Source organism: Acanthaster planci, linkage group LG05, assembly GCF_054643075.1.
Source record: "Acanthaster planci isolate LZ-2023a linkage group LG05, COTS_SCS, whole genome shotgun sequence".
NCBI lineage: Eukaryota > Metazoa > Echinodermata > Asteroidea > Valvatida > Acanthasteridae > Acanthaster > Acanthaster planci.
Genome location: NC_141781.1, coordinates 20,420,384 through 20,445,476, shown reverse-complemented (window position 1 = coordinate 20,445,476; position 25,093 = coordinate 20,420,384). Strand labels below are relative to the sequence as shown.

The 25,093-nt window shown below is 42.2% G+C and overlaps 2 protein-coding genes across 4 annotated transcripts in view; one reads left to right on the top strand and one right to left on the bottom strand.

Moving 5' to 3' along the window:
• Positions 1-23,541, bottom strand: part of LOC110984124 (uncharacterized) — a 29,316-nt gene extending 5,775 nt beyond the window's left edge. For 2 of the 3 annotated variants that reach the window (XR_002598828.2, XM_022243953.2), the window contains exons 1-10: positions 23,493-23,541; positions 23,261-23,359; positions 11,632-11,759; positions 9,583-9,662; positions 6,028-6,081; positions 4,186-4,342; positions 3,057-3,172; positions 2,435-2,600; positions 1,824-2,240; positions 116-225 (exon numbers count right to left, since the gene is read on the bottom strand). Coding sequence is in view for 2 of the 3 variants with exons in the window: in XM_022243953.2 (XP_022099645.1) it covers positions 116-225; positions 1,824-2,240; positions 2,435-2,600; positions 3,057-3,172; positions 4,186-4,342; positions 6,028-6,081; positions 9,583-9,662; positions 11,632-11,759; positions 23,261-23,359; positions 23,493-23,506 (1,341 nt within the window). In the remaining variant the exon portion in view is untranslated. Of the gene's footprint in view, positions 1-115; positions 226-1,823; positions 2,241-2,434; positions 2,601-3,056; positions 3,173-4,185; positions 4,343-6,027; positions 6,082-9,582; positions 9,663-11,631; positions 11,760-17,794; positions 18,143-23,260; positions 23,360-23,492 lie in introns of those variants that run through there. The other variant, XM_022243954.2, reaches the window with a different exon arrangement.
• Positions 23,542-23,911: 370 nt separating this feature from the next.
• Positions 23,912-25,093, top strand: part of LOC110990062 (uncharacterized) — a 49,543-nt gene continuing 48,361 nt past the window's right edge. The window contains exons 1-2 of the mRNA XM_087137251.1: positions 23,912-24,036; positions 24,425-24,568. Of these exons, the coding sequence (XP_086993377.1) occupies positions 24,537-24,568 (32 nt within the window). The 5' untranslated portion in view covers positions 23,912-24,036; positions 24,425-24,536. The remainder of the gene's footprint in view (positions 24,037-24,424; positions 24,569-25,093) is intronic.

The window sequence follows — 25,093 nt, the reverse complement described above, 5'->3', positions numbered from 1 at the left end:
TATTCTCTGGAACAAATCCAGGACACATACAGAGCTTCTCGCGAGTGAAATGAGTGGTTCCACCCGCAACTTGTCTGCAACTCGTCCCCCCAAGAGATTGAAGACGGTTCCTTACCACCTCTGTTGTGTTGGACGATGCCAGCTCGTTTCGCAGAGCCTCTTCCGACAGCCGCCTTATCTCGTCCAGCTCGATCCGCAGTTGGGCCTCGCTCTCCCCTTCCGAGTCTGATAAAAAAACGTTAAAGTGTAATTAAAGAAAATTCACTGCTGTGGAAAGACAAACTCCAAGTAACCTACACATGCAGCCCAAAGTGCCATCTTTTCAAAGTTGGGCTTCAAGCCACAGTTATCCCCCAGTTTCCAAGCTTGACCCTGAACAAACTTGAGGTACACACAGCAGCTTCAAAGTCGTCAATTTGTTGTTTATCAATTTGTTGTTGTTGTACGACGTTCTTTTCTCATTTCCCAGTGGAACAAGTAGACAGAGGGAAGAAAAAAAACAGCAGTAAACTCACAAGGAGGTTAACAGAAGCCAGATTAGTTTTCTTCATAAAAACTGTTATTTGAATATATGGGGAAACAAAATGTTTAATTAACAAGATCTGCGCCACCCAGAACTGACAGATGCAGAGAATGGTACACCAAAGCTCTCAGTGTTCCCCAACCAACAGAAGTAGCCTGGTGGCCCATCAGGTTTGGCTTGCCTCCCACCACGTTTAAAGAGCAGCCAGCAAACGTTTAAGTCTGGTCACTCAGTTCAAATTTGGCTGCTGCTCATTAATATTTTGGAAAACGTTATCGTTATCATTACGAAAAAAACGAGGTCCTAAAACTGCTTCCAAGTTTGCCAAGGAAAAAACTGTACTAACTGGAAAATGCCTAGCATAGGGGGGGAGGGCACTGAAGAGGACCCTGAACCCTGTACTGCACCTTCTCATTGAACTGTTTTATCAATCTCTTGTAAGTTCAAAATTTCGAACTTGGAGAATACTGGATTCATTTGTTGAACACTCCACTTTCATTTTAAAAACTAAAGTAAAAGCAAGAAATGAAATGACTCATCGAGACCAACAGCACTTCAGAGATTCGCATCACTTGAGTGGGTGGCACCCAGTGTCTTATGAGAGGAAATGCATGTTCACACATACTTGTCTGGCAGTCATCTCAAAACTTAGACAGCAACACTGAGGATTTCTGATGCCATGAGAATGGCCCAAAAATGCACCTTCAGCAGGCAGAGAATCAAGAAATGGAAGGCAAACACGAGTAGCCTATTTGGAGTATGGCAGACACAACAGGTGGGTGCCACTTTGTTAAGGTAAAACTTTTGGTGTTTACTCGAATCTACCCACTTCAAATAGCACCCCCCTACTGTATCTGCCATGATTGAAAATAGGCAAATTAGTGGCAGCTTCAGCAGTTTCCTTGTGAAATAATTTCCTATGGTAATCAGCAGGGTATGCTGTTTAACCGCCTGAGGTCACCCATGACAAGGAAAGGTTCAAACAATTTAATTTTGCCGCAACAAAGTAACCCTGACGCTTGCTTCTGATACACGGATAAAGCTCTGGCGGCACCAAATGCGCACACACCAAACACATATTGAAGACTACTGATTGTGTGTGCTCTTCAGGCGTGCAATGTCCGACTTTGATAGTGGGACGCTCAATTCATTGATGATACATAGCAGGTAGGGGTGACTCAAGAAAAGGGTTTGTCCAAAGTAAATGAGAACTCCAACTTGACTTCAAATCATGAATTGCTGACGACAGTAACTGAAGCATAATTCTGTCCAAAAGGACCAGACAGTTTAAGGCCCTCACCTGTTTTCTCACTGTTAGCTGGGCTGCACGGTTCAGGAGTGTCCCCCTCGAAAGCCAAATTTGTCGTCCCTCTGTTTTCCTCCCCATCCACCCCCCTCCTCTCTGCCACACCTGCGTTCGAGGACTGGCCTTCTTCGTCGGGAGTGAAGCCGGCATTTGAGAGCCCACCACGCTTTGACGGGGACATTTTCTGCTGCACCTCGGCCACAGCCTCCTGGACGATCTCCCGGGACGTTCGCGAGGCGAAGTCCTCGCTTGTGGGCCCTTCATCTCGGTGGTGTGAGGACACCGAGGGGGCTGGCGAACTGCTCAGGGGCCCGCTGCTCAAGGTCGGGGGCTCACTGTAGATGTTCTGGGAAGAGGAGAGTGACGTGGCGAGCTCCTTGGCAGAAGAGGCAATGCTGTCTAAAGAGGCATCTGCATCCAGTAGAAAAGATCAAAGGCAGTGGAAAGCTGCTCTTTTGCTCTCTTATTACAAATTGACAAAAATGTGTTCCAAATGAACCACGTACAGTACGCAGAAACAACTAAAGCACTATCAGCCTGTTGCATTTGCTTTTGAAGCAACAGAGAGTTAGTACTGGGCTCAGGTCTCCAGCACTACATCTCACCTTTGCTGAGTTTGCCGTTCACTCGGAGCGTGTCGGCCTTCTCATAGTCAATTGCACTTGAGGAAATGGAGGCACTGGTGCGGTAGTTTGGCACGAAGTCCAGCTTCGTCGTGTCGGGGTACAGGTTATTCTGGTGGAGGAAGTCTCTCAGATAGGCAATCTCTTTCTGGAAAGTGGAAAGGCAAACAGATCACAGAGTGACTGAACGGTGACACTTCAAGGCCACGCAACTGTTCTTCTAGGAAGCCAGTTGCTGTTGTTCATTATTCATATAGACTGAACCAACATGGAATGAGCTCGCATCCATGTGCAACTTGTAACGGTCACAGGCATTCCAAGCAAGATGGGAACATGCATTCTGAACGAGATGGAGACAAGAGATGAAACAGCGAAGGCTCCAAACACCAACCCATAATCTGGTTTATTATAACGAAAATCATGGTCAACCCTCCCTCCCCAATCAGGAAATGCATCCCAAGATCCCTGGCCTAATTATCTGACAAGTGAATGATCACCATGCATCTGCCTGGACCTCTACATATATGCTGCAGCGGGTAACTTTCCATCCCCAACTCACCTGCCATCTCACACCCATCCCCAGCAAGTGACTACACCATCTTACCAGCTGCTGGTCGCACTGTGCCTGCAGTACGTCTGCCTGGGCCTCTGCCTGCCGCCGGGCGTACCTCTCCATATCCAACTCGCACGCCGTCTCCTCCCGTACTCTCTTCTTCTCGCCTGCACAAACAATGCGTACATGTACTGTAAATCGTTGTGTTGTGACAGGATGCAGAATGTGAATAGGTGTCTGCACCCCTTGACTTTAAAGTGACCAGAAATGGAATCCTCTGGTATTACTGTGGAGATACCCACACCCAGTGCTGCAGTTGAGTCCGTCACAAGACTGTCCAGAACCCATCCCAAGACTGTGATGCTGCAGGTCAAGTCACAAGCTATTCAAATGGACGAGGACAGGGGCATTCCTACACGACTGGACTTGTGAAAGTGCTAGTGACGGACCTCACTCCGACACTGTGACATGTGCGCATTTGTGGTGTAATCACAGTTAAATGGCTACTTCTCAGATCAGTGTATGTTTTGGGCATTTGGGAATACATGTACATGTATGTTCCCATGCACAGACGTTGAAAGGAAAATTAAGTTTCTGGTACCCAGAATAGTCAGACTTTTGTCTCAGTATATTCACAGGCTGTAACCAAGTGAAACAAATTGAAAACAGGACTTTTATTTTATCTTGAGAGTCATTTCAATAAAACGGTATTCTCTTATCACAATCGGCGGTGTGTCAGTGAATAGATCTAATTTGGGCAAGGGAGCCATATTTGATCATGTTCCCAGAATCTATCCTATGTAAATGTAATCTGTTAAGTGGGGCGGTGCCACATTATTTTGGGTTCTATGCCCTACTGACATTTTGTTAAATGTAGCTTGTATGTATGAGACATTTTAAATGCAATTCATCACAAATGTTAAATTATTTATGAGCATAAATGACATAAACTTTATTTTAATTGCTTTTATTTTCATTTGTGGGTTCCCCTAAAGCAGTTTACCTCACTTCCAATTCAATATGGCTGACTTGTGCAAGCTGTAGAGTTCCTTTAGTAAACATATCATGTGCACAACTATGCATGCATTAGAGAGAAAAACCAACACGCAACCAACCAGCTCATTCTCCATTTGTTCGCACTACACTTCCTGGTTCAGCACTCTCTGCCCTAAGGACTTACCGCGAAGGATGCCCCAGCACCTCCACAGGCGCAGGGCCACCAGGAAGGAGAAGGCTCGGGCAAAGGGGAATGTGTTCGTGCCCTCATCCTGAAGATGGATGACAAAGAAGACCAGGTCCGCGACAAAGGTCACGACGACCACAACGACGTCAAATATCTGCAGGAGGGAAAGGCCAAAACGTGTCCGCTCAAAAAATTTGAGACACGTACATGTACACATACCCCTACTCTGTCTTGTTACATGACATGAACAGAAATACAAGAGCACAGATGTCCCCCTTGCCAACAGCGGTGACAAAAGGCTAGAATGACACTTCAATGCTGTGCTAGTTGCTACTACATGCGTTTATACTCCTTTGTCAACATCCAAAAGGAATTGTGCATGCGTTTTGGGGTGAGGAGAAGGGACCACTAGGAGTGGTGCAAAGTTGCTTCAAGTTGCCAATATCATTGCCAAAAGAGAGAGCGAACCCCCTCACTCAAGATATGCACAGGACCACACGGTTTGATTTCGGAATTTAACGTGTTGCATATATACCTGAAAAAATCCACCCTGCAAAACACAGAAAATGGGCAGACATGATTGAGAAAAAAATTCCAGTCTCCATACCAGCAGTTCTCAATGCACTAAGTCACTGACAGGGGTATTGATACTGCACATCAGCATGACACCTTACAGGAGAATGAGTAAATTTCTGTGCCATAATGGACAGAAAGGGTGGAGGAAGGAAAAAAACAGGACCAATCAGTGTCAAATCATGGGTCCCTGAGCATCAAGAAGGTCTCTGGTGTTGCCCCAAATATCACTGTTTCTGTAAAAAGCTAGGTACACTTTTATGGGTTTGGTTTTGTTGTATTATTCCAATGCAAAAAAGAGAAAATAAGAACTCAAAAGGATACGCAATTACAAATTAACTCCTATCCTAATAAAAAAATGTATACATGCACATGCTGTGAGAATGTTAATTGCAGCAGAAAGGGCTCAGGGAACTGCTTTATTTCTTAGGACGATTCTCTCTCCGTGAACTAGCACACATTTATACTACATATATCAGCCTTGCATGCACGTGTACGTTCCCTTTCTCATTGAAAAGGGGGTGGTCCACGTTTTCAAAATTGACTTTTGTTCATCCAGAGAAATCAACCCAACTTCAAATCAAGCATGCATCCGTGGTGACATTTTTGGTTGTAGGTCAGACAATTGAGCACGTGCCCGTGGACTGTACATGTGTTGTATTAAACAGCCGACTTTATGCATTCAAATCAACTATTCAACCATATGTACATGTACTTGTAACCCCTCAGGTGATGGTTTATATACAATTCCAATTTTTTTCAGCTTTCAGTTCCTCATCTATGAAGTGACTCTTTGTGTCGATATCATTAACATGATCCGCACTAGTGGTTTTATCCTATGCAACAAGAGCCCTCCGTAATTCCTGTACGCCGGAGACCTGGCATAAGCCAGGGACCCCCATTTATCACGATCCCAGCTTAAAGGCTGGCAGGTGCTGCTTTTTCGAGAGCAAAGCTGACGCCCGTGTCCAGTCTGGAAAATCTGCAATTCCAAATATCGTGTCCTCATAACCCTCATTTACATTTAATAGTTCAAAGTGCGTGCCAAGAGAACACAGCCTGGCATGTAAAACGACCCACTCACTGACTTCACTGGTAAAGCAGAAACAGATCATACCAAACCAAACATCCAGCACCATGCAATTATTTTTTAAATACATTCTCTCCGAAATTGTGTCCAGGTTGTCCCCAGACTAGTGTTGGCTTGATTACAGACTAGTGGCTGGCCCGTATTGTCTTTCAAACTTTTCAATTTTGGCAACTCACCTCCATTTTTCTCCTTCTAAAGTGGGCACCCATGCTGAATATTCTGACAACGACCTGCAAGTTCAAAAAGAAAGACCTCTTCAGCTGTTGCATAAATGTACACATTATATATGTATTACACATATGTACACATACATACAGTATTTGTAGTTTGGACATTCTTTTTTTCTCGTGTAGTTAGGAAAACTTGGTGGCATAATACATATAATTCTTAAACTGTGAACACTACATCCTACTACCTTTTTTGGGTATATGTTCCCAATTTTTTGTCCTGACAGTTGACCCAAGAATGCCTATAATCTTGTTTTTCAGAGAGACGAAAACCTCAAGGGTAGACCTGGCGTAGTCCATACAAGGTTCCCATAAACGGCACAGTGTGGACCTCTTTTGTTCATGGGTCCACACCACATGTAGGCATGTAGATAGGAGGAAAACATGTATCCTCCAAATAACCACCAGAAGTTTGGAGGGCCCAGGCCACAGCAGCATCTATGGTATACATTTGTGTTTGACTGGGAGAATCCATCAAAATACCCATTTCTTGTCTTCTAAGTCACAACACCTTAATGATAAACTACAGATTTTCCAGACTTACACAGTAAAAAGAGATCTCTGAGAAACCCTGGAACTAGAAAAATTCTAAGGAAAGAAACCTGAGATCGGGAAAATTCCAAGAAAAAGAATCCTGAGATCAGAATTACATCCTAACAAATCCCACCCCAGGTAAAAGGTTGGCACAGCACGGAGATGCTGCCATATGTACCGATTCATGTATCTTTTGTATTAGTTTGAACAAGACACCATGCACATGAGGCTTTCCACAACGAGTTCATCAGTGCAACATCTGTCCAACATACACACATATGTACTGTAGTATTTTCTCACTAGCACACTATACATTGCCCTTACGCCCAAGGAAAGAGAAGCCACGTTGATGTGACTGACTTTGCATGTGGCAAAAGATGCACAACATTGTAATACCGCTAGAAGTTGCTGCCCGCTGCAACAGGCTTTATGCACAAAATGGCCATTTTCAATCTTGCTCCCTGAATCTACCTCATTTATTGAACACTCTCAAAAGGGAAGGAGCCTGGCTATTTTGTGACGTGTACAATTACAGGGATCGCCTCAGTTCTAAAATCTTCAAGATGACTGACTCAAGAATAAGGCTTGTAGAAAGCAAGCAAGGGTGGATGCTTTGTTACCTAGCAACAATTCCCTGTGCTCAAGCACCATTTGTAGACATGTACATGTACGTCTAAATGCTTCACTGGTAAAACGCACCGTGCTCCTCACTGTACAAACACTGTGTGGGGGGGAGAACAGGCAAACTGCATGTGCCGCTACTCATGGTCCCTTGATTGCCATGTCAATTTCACACAACAAGGGAGGCTGGAACCAGACAGTTGACCCAACCTTTCTGTTTTACTGGTTAAGTTGTGCATTGGGAACAGACTGTACTGAACATGTACAACGTACCGTCAATCACTGCGTGTACATGTATATGCTGGCGCCAGTACATGAACAGTCTGGGCAAAGTTCAATCGGTGACGGTTCATCGACTGATGGCCAATTTGTTTTTCCCCTGTTAATCAATGCATCCAATATAACATGCATGGGTACCCGGCAAAATTTACAAGTCATGGACAAATGGTCCCTGATCTCACTTGGCCATACGTGGTACCTGCATAAATTTATATGTACTGTACAATTATGCACAATTGCACATGTATGCACACTGCACATGTGCAGGGCCATCTCACACGCACTTGCCACTATTGTCCTTACGCAAAATTCTCATCTGCAACTAAATCACAGGTCTCAACTTAATCACGTTTTTCTTCTTTCTTTGTCCTCCGAGACATGCCTATGTGTACATGTACTGCGGCTATTCAGCTCCTTAAAGGGATATATATAATGGCACTATGAGGTGCCACTTCTGTTTGGGGATTAGTAACAGGCTTATTGGCCTTGGCTGGGGCACTGTGGGAAGGAACAGCCCAAATTCCCTGGGTTTACTGGGGTGTGTCTCCCAAACCTCTGCAACAAACTGTCGGCCAGCCCAGACATCAATTTCCTCATAGCAAAGGAGACGAAAGGCACAATGCTTTGTTCAGGGTTTTTTTATCTTTTTTTTTTTTCATTTTGTTCGTCCTTTCTTCTCCGGGTGAATGGGCAGCCGGCATGCCATCCCAAAACAAAACCCTCCCAATTTATCACTCGGTGACAGCCAAAAAGTGTCTCTGTCATCAACACAATAGGAATAAAGACAGTCTGTCACGGATCAAAATTGCCAAGGTGCATTCAAGTTACGAGAGTGCATTGTTAGACCAGTACTTTTATCCCCTGGGATCAAGTACCCCACCAGCTACTGTATTGAGTTCACAAGTTGAAGGTCAACACATGTATTTCGACTGATGCCTCCATCCCATTTATCAACAGTTTCAATCAATGGAAGGGCTGCATTTCTTTCCATACCCTTACGGGTCCAGCAATAAGTCAAAGAAGCAAGAGGGCTGATCCCTTTCAAAAGTAAATCTCTTCACTAACAAATATTGTGTCTCCTTTAATGCATGCAGTTTGCCACATGTGCATGTACATCCAACTGTATTTTTGAACCACATACATGTATGCCCACTTCTGATTTCACCCCACTGTATGTCTACATCTACTGAACGAAAAGCTCTGTGCCAAGAAAGTTTCAGATTTTGGGCTCTCGACATTTGGTCAGTTCTCCTGTACATTCAGAGAGGAAACCTTTATTTCTAATTGTACTTAATGGTTTGTAAGAGAGGAAACAGGCGTTGAATAATTGACACCCTCGATTGATATATCATGTAACCGAAGCAATACTCATGGGACTGGTGTCTACAGTACAACCGAAGGCTGAAGTGTGCAATTTCCCTGTGCACATTCCTGGATTCGTGCGGAACTGTATGCACGTAATGTAGCTGCACTTGGCTCTGTGAAACGAAATAATCCTTCTTTTTGTTTTTCAGCGCTTCGTGCACAAGATAATGCTCCTAAGTTTCATAGGATTTCATGTTGACAAATGATGACGGAAATACAACCGGGAAATTCCAACCTCAACAAGATATTTGACCAGTTTTGTTTACTTAGATTTGTAACAGCACACCTGAGGAAATAAACGACGGCAGTGTTTACTTTCAAATCAATCAGCAGCCACACACGTACATGTATAGCATTGGTTATGTACATTGCCATGGAGGTTGAGGGGGCGGGGAAAATAGGTGGTGGTGGGCAGGAGCGGGAGGGAACGTTTACAGTGGCTTCTGTCTCAGTCCATGATGCCTTTTGGTTGGGAAACTTTTCAGGGTGGAGTGACATTCAAATATTTTTGCTTTTCTCTTATTCGGTGAAAACATTCTCAGGATTTGGGTAATTGGGCTCAAATGATGCCAAAGGGTTGCTCATTTGCCCCAGCCCACTGCGCACTGCAAGCGGCATGGCCGGGCTCATCCAAGTTCAGCCCGGCTCACGCATGAACATCACGCAAGCAACTACATGCACATGTATGCAGTTTCACAGACAAACCTCAAGCAAAAAGAGAGACACGATGGCCAGGCTAGTCGAAGACAGAGCCAACAGCACCATTGTCTTGTCGTCAGCTTGAACTGCAAAAAAGGAAAACAGGAAAATTTTAGTCAAACCAACATGTACTGTACATGTACATGTACATAAAAACTGTACTGTTGCACACACAAGTATATTATTGAAGACATGTTGGCTATAATACAGGCATGTTAAAAAATGACACATGCACTTAACCATACAGTACACACATGTACACGTAGTTGTACATGTACAGTCTACAACTTACGTGACGAATGTAAATTTATCCACATGTGCATGGCTTTTGAGGCCATACATGTACATGTACCTACATGTAATGTTCATGTGCAAATATATGTACTGCCCAGGCCACTAGGCCTTGGGGGGACAATCTGATGTCAAGACTTGAGTTGTGAGGACAAATATCTGTCCCAATAACGTTTTTGATCCATAAAACATCTACATGTGCCCGTACATGTACCCGTACGTTACAACAAGCATGTTGCACCAGTGTGTGCGACTACATGTACAAAACGAGCATGTACATGTATGCACTCGCACAGAAACCTCAAAACTGTCCCATCTTCAAGAAAAGATCAGCCCTTTGGGGCAAAACAACACAGGCACACTTGTAACGGCCAGCTGTACAAGCTAGGTCACCAAACTTCATCTTAAGGAACTTCAAAATGTTTGTTAATTGTACGCGTACGGTACCTGCAGAGTTATGAGGTCACGTTGTACTTCTCAGGGTCCTGCGTATGGAATGCACCAAAAAACTGGCAGGATAGTGTGAACAGTCTACATGGTCCATGATCAGGAAATTGTCATTGAGACTTAAATCAGAACGACTGTTGTTAAATTTTATTGCCCAGCGGGTGGTGCCGCACTGACCTTAATAACTGGCTGTAAATAAAAATCAGGGTTTTGGCCTTGGTTTTAAATCTCCTTTCTTATGTGTACTGTATATTATAACCAATCACAGGGATAAATACCGTAAATATAAAAAACATCTGCGGTTGATGCGGGTGCTTGTACATGCGCTAGTACATAGATACGAACTACATGTACAATAGTTCATCGATGACTAAACATCTGTTTTTCTCAATGACGGTTTTGATTTTGATTTCTGTTTGTATCCCCCCTCGATTTCTGTTTGGCTAGAAGCCTTCTCTTTTCTTTGCCACAAGTCCTTATCTATTAAAATATCAGGCAAGTTTGATCAAGGGCCACTCGTTAACTAGTGGTTGGTTCGCGACGTAAACATGAACAGTGCACGTGTACCGGTAGCGCATGTGCAGTGAAGTTGAAGTGCGAACGACCCTCATCAACCATTGTCACTGTCAGGTCATTTAGGCCGAAGGGGAGAGGAGGTGGCCATAGGAAGGGCAAAATAGCAAAAACAACAGTGCAAATGGTTGTTTACGAGTCACATACCGGCACTGTTTTCCGGCATATTTCCTATTAAAAAGGGTTTTTGGCAACTAACGGCGCGGCAAACCTCGGTAGGCTGGTCGAAAATAATTAACTAGACTAGTCCAACTGTCGTCAACTAACATACATTCAATCAGAGTTGGTCAAACCATGGTTAAACTATGGTCCTTGATCTTGCCCATTGTAACATGAATTACAAATTTGAACATGCAACCACAATGTAAAGGAAACAAACTACATGTAATCGGTGCGTGTACATGTACATGTAGGCCCGGAAACAGGAAGCATGCCAATGGGGGCCCGAGGGGGCCAGACCCCCTTCCTCCTGCAGGAAGCAGGCCCCCCATCAGCAAAATGCATAAGCGTGAAGATATTCTTTGTCCTGTGATGTAGCCCCCCAAGCTGATACTGTGGCCCTCCTCGATGCCTGAAGCCGGAGATGGTGCTGAAGCTGGTACATGTACATGTATATCTACATGTACATGGTAAATGTCACTATTTGGGAGGACTTACTGAATGCAGGTAGCTTTGTTTGTACACGTTTCAGAAGTGTGGCTGCAGGGAATTGGGTCCCGAATAGTTACCAGACTGGCATCTTACCGTTCATGATCATGTTGTAGGAGAAGAGCAGCTCGGACACGACGATGAAGCAGTCTGCCAGGACGAGGATGAGTGCGGAGACGTGGAGGGGAATGCTATTGATGAATTGGTCGAGATGTTGATGGCATCTGCAGGCAAAACAAAAGTCAGGGCCCAAAAATAAGCAAACTGTGTGAATGTACGGTACATATACATGTAGGTCCATCTGTAGTCCACAGCAGGGTGCAACTTAACAGTCACGCATTGGCCATTTTCCGACCACTTTTGGTGTTCGTCCAACGAAAAGCAGACATGGTCTAGCCAAATCCCCCATCCCAGCAAAATCTTGTGGGCGCTACATATTTGTTCGTTTATTATTCAAATCGTAAAATTCATTGAAACAAAGGTAAATCTGGGTAAACCAACGGAACACCTGACGCCAACATGTAATGTATTACATGCACCTGTACCTTGTACATGTACTTCTCAGTGGAAATGTTGTTCTCTGGGAATTCCTGAACATCCCCAAGTTTCTGGTGTTCTTCATCCCTTTCTAAAGTCCGGCATATCTAAATTCTTCAATATTCTACTGCTTTTTTTTTTAAACATTCCCTATTCCATGTACAGTACATGTAAGCATGTATATGGAGGCTGCCCCAAAAAGCTCCTGATGAATTTTTTAAATGCTCAAGCACGTCCAGCCTCCATTTAATTTGAATTATTCATGTCTAAACATGCCCAAAGTATTCAGCTCTTTTGCTGACTCAGGTGCACATATCCAAAATTCATGATCCAATGGCACAATCTGCCTGAAGCCTCCTCGAGCTATGGATGACATTGCTGCAGTGAATGGCTTCGGTACATGCACCCGGTACATCGTTATCTGTGAGGAGGGTGGGTGCCTTGTGGGACACCGGGCCAATGGGAAGTACCCCAACAAGGAACATTTGTTGTACTTGTGGGGGTAATAAAATGGTATCCCACAAGATTTTCACAAAAACTTGATATTTGGAAAGTGTAGTTATCTGTTGCAAATTGAAGTGTTTTATATACATGCACATGTATAAAGGATGTTCGGTCAAAATCTCAGCCAAGGAAAATGATTCAGGGCAAAATGGCAGCAATTAGAAAATCCTGCTTCACGCATAGTTTTGTTTATGACAGGAGAACAAAGGAAATTCCCCACAAAAAATACAGATGTAAGGGTAAACGGTCAAACGTGTGAATTCAACTTGTTCTGTAGTTTCAAGGATGAATACCTTGTCCCCTTAACTTAGGCCCATTTTTCCTGACTAAAAAAAATCCCTCTTCCTTAATGCAACGAAGGCCTCACCTTCTGCGGTCTATGCATGTACATGTATGTGAGTAGTGACAACTACATGTATGTAAACTCTGTGATTAACAGTATGGCATCCTACATGTACTACACGTACATGTACACTATGCACAGTATCACAGGCTGGGGACTGCATGATGGGGTAGGTTAAGTTTTCTTCATTATAGGCAAATCAGGACTGAGTTGAGGGGGCATCTCTCTGTCCCCAAAATGCTGTGGTCCCCACACATCAGTGTAACGACGAGTGCACCCGTACATGTACATACACTGTAAGTCCCCACAACTAACAGAACAAGTACACGTAACGGTACAGTGGTCCCCTACAGTGTACATGCACAGAACATGATGTCCGCATTAACCCTCCTTTTGCTTTAACCATCAAAAACAGTCAAAAATTCCTTCCACGTGATTTTCCCCACTACACAGACACATACATGTATGGGAAATTTGACTGGTTTTGACTGATACGGATAGTCAAGAATGTGTCTTTTTAAACAAGTGAATTTGGCTATGTTCCACGTACATGTACATGTGTGCATGGTACAATGTACAGTGTACATATACATGTATGTACATGTATGTTGGTACATATACAGGCACCTGTGTTCTTGAAATCTAAATGTCCCCTGCATGGTTAATGGACTGACCAGTACATATGTACCTGACAGTGTACATCAGTACCATATTTGCCACTTAATGCACGACTATGAAAGGTAGCAGTTGCCATTCTGGCACATGCACTGGTACAATTAGCTGGTATATTTGCATGTACAAATTATACCGCTATCATAGTGAATGAAAAAATTTCAAACTATGCTGGTACTCTTCAGGCGCACTTGAACATGAATTATAACCAGTTGATTGCAACGTAGAAATACACGGTTGTCACACGTCCAAGCTTTTTTACCCACTGAGAGTTTTACCAGGGTACGTACATGTACTGTGTGCAAACAAAAGTGGCAACTGCAAATGTGTACCATGTACGTATGTGCATTGTAATCGGGGGAAGAAAAGTGTCACTCTGCAGTAACTGTGCTGAGTTGGGGGAAATGTACAATGGATTTTACAAACATGTCACAAACATGCATTTAACGATCTGAACGTACCAGTAGGCCTAAACGTTTCAATATATTTACTGTTCCCTAAGCTGTGCATGGTGTCGGGAATCAAATGGATTGTATGTGAATTTGCATGTACAGTGTACATGTACATGCAAGTCATGGTCAATCAACTGAACAAGGGCAAGGTTTTACCCACATGTTAGACTGACAACGTTGAACGTCCTTTCATTGCAAACGGTTAAAATCGCCTGCCAGTTGGTAATTTTTTTTGGCACTATACGCAAGCCCATCTTTCATTTCCATTGCATCCACTATTTTGTACAGCAAACCCATTCAGACTTCAGTGTACAATGGAGTAAGGGCCCATTCATCAACTGGCTTTGTAAGTATTGTGCAAGACAAATCTGCCTGTCCAAAATGGCAGATTGCCTGTCCTCCAGTTAAGACAGGTGGAACAGGTGGCTGGATGTGATGGTGGGGTGGAGGGTGCAGGGCAGGGGAGTCGCATTTTACACCCATCTGGTGTTAAAACCCAGGTCGCTCTTTTCAGATACTGGCCTTTTCTCCTTCTTTTCTCCATCTTTGCTCCATTTTTTCCCATCTTTTCCCTTCTTTTCTTGCTGTCTGATGCATCTCAAGCACAGAGCTCCACAACTGATTTCAAAAATGTCACATGCACACTGGAAACAATTAAGCTTCTTTCAGAGAGACCAACCATTAACAAATGGTGGAATTTTGTTAAGATGGCGGACTGATTTTGTCACTCATCTGCATCTGCAGCTTCTGACTGGTACTAACAATTTATAAATTATACATGTACCGGTATATTAACCCTCTTTTGGACGTCGGAGTTGTCATGGTTGTCACTTGGTCTTCAGGGATCATGAATGCTATGGACCATAACATTACAAGAGTGCAGAAACGTGCTCATCATACATGTACATGTATAATCGCTTATCCTATCGCTTTGTCATACTGCGCATTACTGGTGTTTTTAAAAAATGAGTCATTACATGTACGTCAGCGTTGGGGACTGGTCTTAATTAGTTCGTGAAATCCTTACTAACAGAATCACCATCTCTTGCCACCTCAGCATAACTTGTCATACTTCTCACAACATACATGTACATTTATGTATACTCTCAGTACATATGTTGTGAGAAATATGATAAGTTACGCTGAGGTGGAATTCATGACAATTTGAGCAGCGAAAAACATGGACCCGGAAATACTATGAACAAAACTTCGCAAATTCCGTCAATGATTTGCTTCTTCAATTAATTCAATCTTGTTTTTTAATAGCTTGTATTTTTGCATTGTGGTTTTACTGTTTTACATGTATGTTATTTTATGTCAACCAAAGTTCTTTGGAGGTGTTTTAAAATAAACCTTTACGGAATAAAATTTTAAGAAATTGAATTGAATACATTCAGATACCATCCAAAGCAGTTTTCACTAAAAGGCTTAAACTGGCATGGCTATTTTGATAAATATAAATAGAAAGTCAAAGAACTTAGAAATTTAACAAACAAAACAAAAACAAGGCAACCAGGAAACAAGAAAGCAGGCAGGGACAGGATTCAACTCAGCCACAAACAAACAACAATGCACTACTCCCAACTTGGGCCAAACATTAACATCTTCATGCTTGCCATCTACTGAACGAAATTTGGACACTGCCCTCCCTATTTCCCCAGAGAAATTCACGGCTGACATAATGTGCACTTGAACTCACATAAGGCAGAGGTCCTACTTGGGCCGGATGACAGATTCATAGCACTATTTGGCATTACTGTGATTGATCTTGGCACTGTCAAATTTCAGTTATGTACAGTACGGGTGCATGTATGTATATTGAAATAGTAAAAAAAAAAATAGATAGTGAGGAAAAATAGCAAAAACCTGGTGTGTAACAAGAACTACATTGGGTATGTACAGTACATGTACTCCAACACTGCTCCTAATCTCTGTTGGTCTGTAGACAGCAGATTTTCACAAAACCTCTGAATGCAGAGTTCAAGTGTCCTTGCACCGACCTGCTCTTGTTCACATGGGAACAGTCCCAGGGCTGAAGAGCCTAACATTCATTCAGGCTCCATCAATGCTAAGCACTGTCTGAAGATCCAGGGCAAATCCACGTGAGAGTGGAAATGTGGTCACTTTGCAAACAACCTCATCGTGGACAGCAGTTTGTTTGGAAAGAGTGACACAAAAATGTTGACCAAATCGCTGAAAATCATAGCACCTGCTTTGACACTGCGACTGAAAAGCTATTTATGAATGGAAATAAATATGCACATCCATGTGTCTGGCCAGTCTTAAACATCAACACCGATAATGTCCCTCGCCTTGGCTTGGGCATAATCAGAGTTCATTCTCTTGAGCCCGTCTTAAACTTAAATGTTCAAGATGGGCCAATTAGCGCACATCCACAATATGATCCCTCATAAGCACAAAAACAGTCCTCGGGTCTTACAGCCAAAAGAGAAAAGATAAAAAGTAATTAAAGGTTACGGTATTAGTACACTTTCTGTCAGCGCTTAGTCAAGACAGTCCTATAAACCTGCAGGACCCTTACAGGTCAATAAGACCATCACAGTTACATGTAAGACAGCAGAAGAAGCCCGAATTCAACACTCCCAACCTTCATATCATCCTTGTGGCATTTCAGCCTGTTGCTTGTGATCAGGACTACAAACTGTCCGGTGAGGGTCTCAACTACAACACTGATTTCAACTCTCTGTACTCACATACATTTCCCACGAACCTCTTAAGCATAATTACTGTATCTACATTACAGTGCATGTACTGTACATGTACCGGTATTTTTATAATGTCTGATGTGACCAACTCTCCACTTTGCCTGGAAGTGCCTGTTATTCTTTATCTTGTTCGAGGATAATTGTTACATCTACATGTACTCATACATGCACAAGTATCAGATATTCTGAATATCGCATTGTAACTGATTGGGCCGACTGAAAAATCCGATACACCGTACATATTTATATACATTGTACATGTACATGTACCAACCCTAGTCTCTCGGCCAGCCACTTATGGGATCTCACACAAGACACTGTTCCATTCTAGACAGCTCACAACTACGGTACATGTACATGTGCATACATATATATCACCGTAACACCTGTCAGCTCATATGGCAAATTTTGATGGATGGCCCGCATGCGGGGGCTTGGCGTGTTAATAATAAGTTAATAATCAGAATGCTCCAAGGGGGGGGACCTGCTCGTAAAATAATGCTCTTGCACTGATCACCCGGTGCATTAACATTACACCTCACTGCAGTGGGCCGTTGTTTGCTCAAGAACAGAGACCGTGTGCACAGTACACATAAATGTACATTATGATGGTACAGTAGATGGTTTCTGTTTTAGAACGTACATGTACATGTACATGTACATTGCATACGTGGTGCCACGTTACATGTATCTTACAGAGTCCCCTGTAAATTATGTCACCTAATTAAATCAATGGAATACACTTAAAAAACACTGAAAAAAGGAAAGTTATTCAAAACCTATAATTGTTTTCAACAAGCTACTGTCTCGTTTTTAAACAAATGTTTGATTTCCAAAATGCAGAGACCCCATCATTTCAATATTGTTGAACAAGGAGAAATGGCAAGTGTTGGCTCCTGTGGCATGCAATGCCAGACAAGTGGACTAAATGCACAGAAGGTACAATGTTCCAAACGCTGCGTGCTGTATTTGTACAAAGCGCTGCCAGTACATGATCTGTGCCCATGTACCAGTACTGATCTTACCTTTTACATGAGCCAACCGGCTCTTGTCGCCCAGATTTTGCCATCTTGCCGCCTCTCAACAGTAAGGCACTCTTACAGGACACAATTCCATGTACCACATCCAATTACATGTACACTGTATCTCGGCGACAGTTACTGGTGAACAGGTCAGACATTGAGGAGTGCTCGGGCAAATGCTGTCCAGCAAACGCGAACCACAAATTACAAGAAACAACAATCCGCCGGACCGAACAAACGAGAGGAGCACTCAATTAAAAATCTGATGGCGTGCTGAAATTAGTCACTGAGCACAGTGTGGACAGAGTGCCATGCAGGCATACCCCGTGCGTACATGGACATGTATGTGTTGACAACGTGCAGCACTCAACGCATTGATACAGCACTCATGAAAAATGCAGAGCAACTTTGACCCCTGAGCACACAGCGAGCAGCGTGGATTTTTATTATTTTTTTTCAAACCTTCAGCTTCCTGGTTTTGCCCGCTCTGCCAGTCACCATACCACCACCCGGTGTTGGCTCAACCCTGCTCTTTATGCATGACTGGACAATGACAACGTGGTACTGTGCTGGGAAAAACATCCTTAATGATGCACCATTTAGTCTTTCCAATGCTACACACAACTAACATGACTAAAGTGCACTGTACATCATGAGGTCGCTACAGAAATTACTCAAGGTAACACGTTCACCCAATATAACGCAAGTGCAATGATTTCACTTGAGGATTTTTGATCTGCAGAGTGATCCACACAAGCTCAACATTAGGCCAGTGTACCAGCTCTGTACCTTATTTGTATATGGTGGTCATCATCTTTTTTTTTAATGCTTTCGACAAAGAAAGTAAACAAAACTGAATGAGACATGTTGGACAAGAAAGGTTGGAGATACTGTACGTGTACATGAACATATTCAAAGTGGTTATGTACATGTACATGATATAAATGTACACATGTATATTTTACCAAGGTACATTTTAGAATTTGTAAAAATGTTTTCCTTCAGTTGCATGTTCTTCTTAAAGACTCAACTTTTGTAAAATATTTGCTAGCATATCAATCTAAGCTGGAAAAATACTCAAAACTGTCCCAAACCGACCCATCACTTCCCAAAATCTAAGTAAAATACATGAAGAAGCTAAGAACAGTGCAATTTGGCAGTCTCGTACACAGATGAACACTTACAGAAATTAACTTTATGCTAGTCTTTCGCTAAAAGCCAAAATAAAACAGATCAACAAATTTTAAGGATTTTGTTATAAGTCTATATTATACCAGGCGCGAAATGGAACAGAGGGATACCCCCCAGCAAGTCCAATCCCTGTACACACTCCAGTCTATTGTTACTTAACACATCCCCCCCCCCGGATGTAGATGTCTGAAACGAATTCCTGAGATACCAGTATAACAATGACCAACACAAAGGCGGGGAGGGGGGTCTTTCTGTCCCTCAGTTTGCATCAAATGAACCTTTAAGGAAATAAACTGAAAAAAATAATCTGCATTTCCGAAAGATTGTAATGTTTAATCTAATCTTTGCTGAGAAGAACTACTGTAGGTCAGGTCAACTCGACTGAATCTAGAACCCATCGACTGCAGGTACATGTACACTAGTACTAGCAGGTAAATCTTTACAATTTTGTCGAATCTGTTTTTTTTTAAAATAAGCTCCGAGAATAAAAACAAACACACAAGAAAAAAGGAGACCTACATGTACTGTACATGTACGTGTACACGTAGGAATGATATTGCCATAAGTGAAAGGTTGTTACTGAAATTAGTTTGGTACCTATCTCCAGGTGACTTTTCTAAAATATCTCCTGAGGAGGACAAAAGGGAAGATTTGGACAAGTGTTTCTTGTGGTGGTTTCTGTAAGAACTCATTGTTCCAAAAATTAGCAATGATAGTACACATGTACCAGCACCTGTACTGTGTCCCAGTACGTTATACCTAAGCAATTTGCAAACGACAAAGTTTACATTTAGTACGCTGTGGTTAAAAAGGACGAGTGGATCCAAAAATGTGCTTTGGCATACATGCATACATGAAGCAGAAACCCTACCTCCAATTTAAAATTTGTCAGCTACATACATGTACATGTACATGTAGAACCATGTCTCAAGTACATGTACATTCATGTATAAACGGTTTTTTTTTTTCCTGTTGGGAGTAGAGTTGACTCTTGCTTTAAAACGAAGTTGCAGTGGGCTAGACAAGTTACTTTGTTTTAACCAGGACATAAAAGGGGTGGAAAAACAAACAAAAACATTAGAATTCAAGAAACCTGGATTCTCAAACTCTGTTCTTTGTAAACATATGTGTATTTTGTTATTGCATTTTTTTTATTCATAAATACTGTCGACTGCATACATGGTGTAGAAAAGCATTCACCAGCAGTGAACTGGTAAAAGTGAAATGGGTCAATTTTGAGGGGTTTTCAAGAAAATTGGTGATCTTCAATCCCTTTCGTCCCAGCTTTTCCATTTCCCTTGCGTTTAATTGTTTGCTTTTTTGGGGTTATATTACTGGGTACATATACCAATGTTACATGTACTTACTTGTAGTGTTCCTTTTTTGGGGGGGAGGGGGGAGGAACGGCCCTTTTGTATTGTCCCCTATCATGTGATGCCCATGATGACCTTTCACCTAAGTGAGCAATCGTACTACTCTCAGTCTCGCACATGGCGGATTTACAAGTACGTCTTCTGTACATTTCACTACTTCAATTACATACATATACAAGCATGTACCCTTTATGAACACCCTCCCCGGGCATGCCAGATGAAATCTAACCACACCAAGAAAGCCTATAAAGGTGAAAATGTATCACGACTACTGCCTCACACAGGGCTCACAGTCCAAACTATCATACTCAATGTACCGCAGCATGTACGTGTAGCTAAACTTTCCAAATCCAGTGACTGACCAAAACAAATGCTGTAAAGTGCAGGTACATGTACACGCACAGGTACATGCCTACATGTATGTAGGCCGTGAGAATGGAAGTCATACATTTGTGTCCCGAATTCCCCAAAACACATGAGGGTATTATTCAATTTGTATTATTCATTATTTTTCATTGACACTTCTTCTATTATTTTTCCCCATGCTCTGCTCCTCTGTGGTTTCTTCAATGTTTGTAAACATTGAAGGTCAAGAAATGAAGTGTCCAAACAGTTTTTCTTCAGGTCTAACGTACATCCTGTCCGTGGAGTTTCTTTGATCACATACAGTGGTATTAGTCAAAACTGTGAAGGAAAAAGGTCGGCCGTCATCGAACACCCACATGGAACGGCTGCTATTCCCCATTGGTCGGTTCCAAGCCAATGCAAACGGAAGGGCCAATCACGTCTTTCAACACAAAAGGTTCATCGGTACACGTACTTGTGCAGTACTGTGTCCAACATCTAACAAAAGAAACACTTACAATGGGCATCCATTGTTAGTGCACCGTACTTCTTTTGTTACGTGTAGATGTACTTAGTGCTTCTACAAGTACACTTTTTAGAGAACTGGATATTTGATCTAATGGCTGGAAATGATTTGTAACTCATGCTGAGTAACAAACATGATAAAGTGCAAAACAAATGGAACAGAAATACAGGCCTCAATAATAAAATGTTCGGGCAACAGCTCTTCGAGGCATTTGGGCTGTGAATGTAACTTCATGACTTTCTTTCTCATGGCTAGACGGCCTAAGGTTTGTCAGTATTTGTTAAACGGGAATTGTATATTTAGGGACCCTGTTCCTAGTAGTAGAATGGAGACCTACATTTTAACTTTTGGATTCCCCTGGGTACATGACTATGATGTCATGCTCAATAGCTGTGGGGTGTATCATACTGATATTGTGAAAAGAGGGCAGACTTTTAAGGGGAAATCTAGTGCTGAGTCAATTCGAATAATTCACTATTCAAATATTCGACCTTCAATTTGATTGAATATCTGAATATTCGGTCGTAGCAACCAGCAGATTGTTGATGAACAAACCGTTATACAAGATCAGTTGCAATAACGCAAATAATTGTATATTATAATCAGAATAATAGCTTTTCCCATCTTGGAGTATCTCCATCCACGATTTAGCAAAAAAAGATAAACAATACTTCTTCTTCCTCCTATTGAAAATTTCTATTCCTTTTAAATTGTTTAATGAATAATTTAGTGTTTGAATTGTTGAACAGTAAGATTCCTGTCACTTTTCATTTGAATCTGCTTGAAACAAGCCTCAATAGCGCAATTTTCTCATTTAAAACAAAAGAAAACTTTCCCTTCCTTTTCATGAATTTTGCATTCAAATATTCAAATTGTAACATTTAAATATTCCATAATCAATCAATTATTCAGTTATTTGGATATTCAGCACAGCCCTAGGGAAATTATGAGGGAAAAGTGTGTTTTAAGACACGACACATGGTGGAGTCAAATTTCCACGGCTGGTTTATCAGTAGGCCTAATTGTAAATTAATTGTAAATACTCAGTCATTTACATAGAAAACCCTTAGGCCTAGGCTTACTTAGAATTTTTCAGAATAGTCATACTAGGGGGCCTACTGGCCCAGGTTGGACAACGTCTTCATAACATTGCGACTAACGTGCAGGGTATGAAAGTCCTCAAACTATGCAGAATTTTTTCCCACATTTTTAAGGGCCTACTAGTTTGTGTACATGGTGTAGGCTATGCATGGGGTGTCAAGTGGCGCCTAGTAATAGTATGGAACTCTTTCCATCACTGCACTGTCTGACTGCTCCATATTACAACTAACGAGGGGCCAGTTCTCTACCCATGCTAATGCAAGGACTGCAGTAAGTCTAGCATCAGAAAGGTGTCCAACTGGCCTGCTGCTGCTAGGTTAGACATCGAAACATGATTGAGGTCAATGTGTAGGGAAAAACCGGTCGTACTAATAAATGTCAACACAACATCCACACGATAGTAACACACAATAGTAACGTCAACACACTCAAATCAAGTTCTAAGTTAACAGAAACGCAATTCGATAGCAATACAATGCCTAAAATGCAATTTGGCTAACAACAGTAGGCGACATTTGGGGGGAAAAAGCTGTTTTATTTCACGGAAATAACACCTTCCGCAAACCACGACAGACAGTAGCCATGTTGCCTGGATCAGAGTGGATTATACCATTACACTACAGGGGGTCACCTTTATACAGTAAACCATGGCACAGTCCAAATGCCGTAAGAAGGCAAGATGGCAGCGAACAGCTGTGCTGCTAAGAGACAATTTTTTCGCGTGAAAAAACTCCCTTGAAATGTAGTAAAATGTAAACTGGATTAAATAGAAATTACTCCTAAGCCATGCGTATACATTACAGTTCGATACGGTCTGTTTTCTGTTTTCAATGCATTTTGTAAGTGTTGGCGGTGTGTTGACGTTACTATCAATGTGCTGACGCTTGTTGACGGTGTGTTAACGCTGATTAGTACGACCCGGGAAAAACTTACGACTTTGCGTTGCTAGGTCCTGTTGTGTCATCCATAGTCAACGGAATTTCTGATTTAAAGCTGCTCAAACTTCGCAGCGGGGACAACTTCTCCGATGACCTAGCACAACCAAAACGGGAAGCACTGATGTAAACATACTATGCTTGATTTATCTGTGTAAAACGGCAGAAGCATACTTTTTGAGAGAGAAACTCATCGGTGGAAAGTGAAACAAATATCGTCGTTCGCTTACCTGTCCGCGGCCATTTTGAAATACCTGCGGTGACGTCACGTATGTCGTACGACCACCTGCGCTTTGGTTCCGTCCATTACTAGCTTAGGTACATTTACAAATCGTGTTACAAATGTAAACATCCTGTGACTTTGCAGAAAATCAAATTCCAAATCAAGTTTGCTCCAATTTTAACATCAAGATTGAATACCCAGCATTTGCTGTTTGTTGTGGCTTTTGTTGTTAAAAATTTGTTGTTGGTTTAAATCTGGTAGGCAAAAGCGCACCCCCACTTTTCTAATGAACGGTCTTGCTACGCTTTTACGGGGCATTCAAAAGAGGGCGTACTTCTACTTTTTCAGGTCGCCAACATTAACAGCAGCGAGCCGCGTAGTAAACACCAAAGATTGTATAGCGCCGCGCAGCGGCGCAAGATGGGAAACTGACCATCCCGCATGTGTTAATTCACGGTCACGATCCGCCATTTTGGTGTGCAAATTGCGAGCTGTTTGTACACGCGACGTATGGCGGCGGGAGGTTCTATCCACGAAAAAGGGGCAGTAAGGTAAATATTTACCCCCAATTAAGATTAAAACTTATATTTATCATAAATACAAATGTGTAACATCATAACTTAATACCGTTGGAGATGAAATCGGAGAATTTTGGTGTGTTCTGTGTGGTTACATTCTCTGGGTTGCGGCCGTCGGATCGTGCAGCAATCTTAAACACAAGAAGTTGTAGCCTAGGCCCTACATACATGTTTCTCGTACGCCTGGGGGCAGATATCCCACGGCACTTTTCATTACAAATTGCACTGGTTATTCTGTGGAAGATTCTGTTCTGAATACCTGTTCACAGAGAGTACAGAAGTCAACAAAGGAATGTGACAGCACCATAAGTGACCCGGAATCTTATTTTGTAGTATCCCATGCTTTGTTGTGTATAAACAGGAGGGATGGATTATGTAAAATTGCTTCGGGTGACAACGAAGCCAATCTGCACTGGTCATACTGAAAAGGAACAACATGACTCTTTAGGCTTGTACAACACTGGTAACCAGCTATGGATGGTATCAAGAACAGGCTGGGTAACAGGTATGTATGTTTAGGGGTCCTGAAGGTGATGATGTCACTTTGTGATGGTGTTGTTGGGGCTCTGTTCTCTATGAAAGAGAGCTCAATGTTAGCATGAATCTATCAGAGCCTGCTAGACACCAAACCTAACCTGGGATGTAGTTGGGTTGTCATGAAACCCACACTTCCGCTTTATTGTTGAAAAAAGATTTTCAACTATATCGTGGTTGAATCTACCTGTTAAAGAAATGGAAACATCAAATAAAATGTAAGCACATAGTAAAATTCATTTTTTTTTTAATAGGGCAACAAGTCTGAATTTACAAACTGTGCAGTTTCTGCGCTTTTGTTGTTTTAACTGTCCATACTGTCTGTGAAATAAAGAAAGCTTGATAAAACTCCTAAAGGAAGGTGGTGTGGTTTTCATCCTTTGTCCAATATGCCAGTAAATATTTGTAGCGTATGCCTAGGTGTTTAGTAGAATGTTAAGCCAATTACAATGTACATGCATTCATGGGTCAGAGGCTCATTACAAATATGAACGTC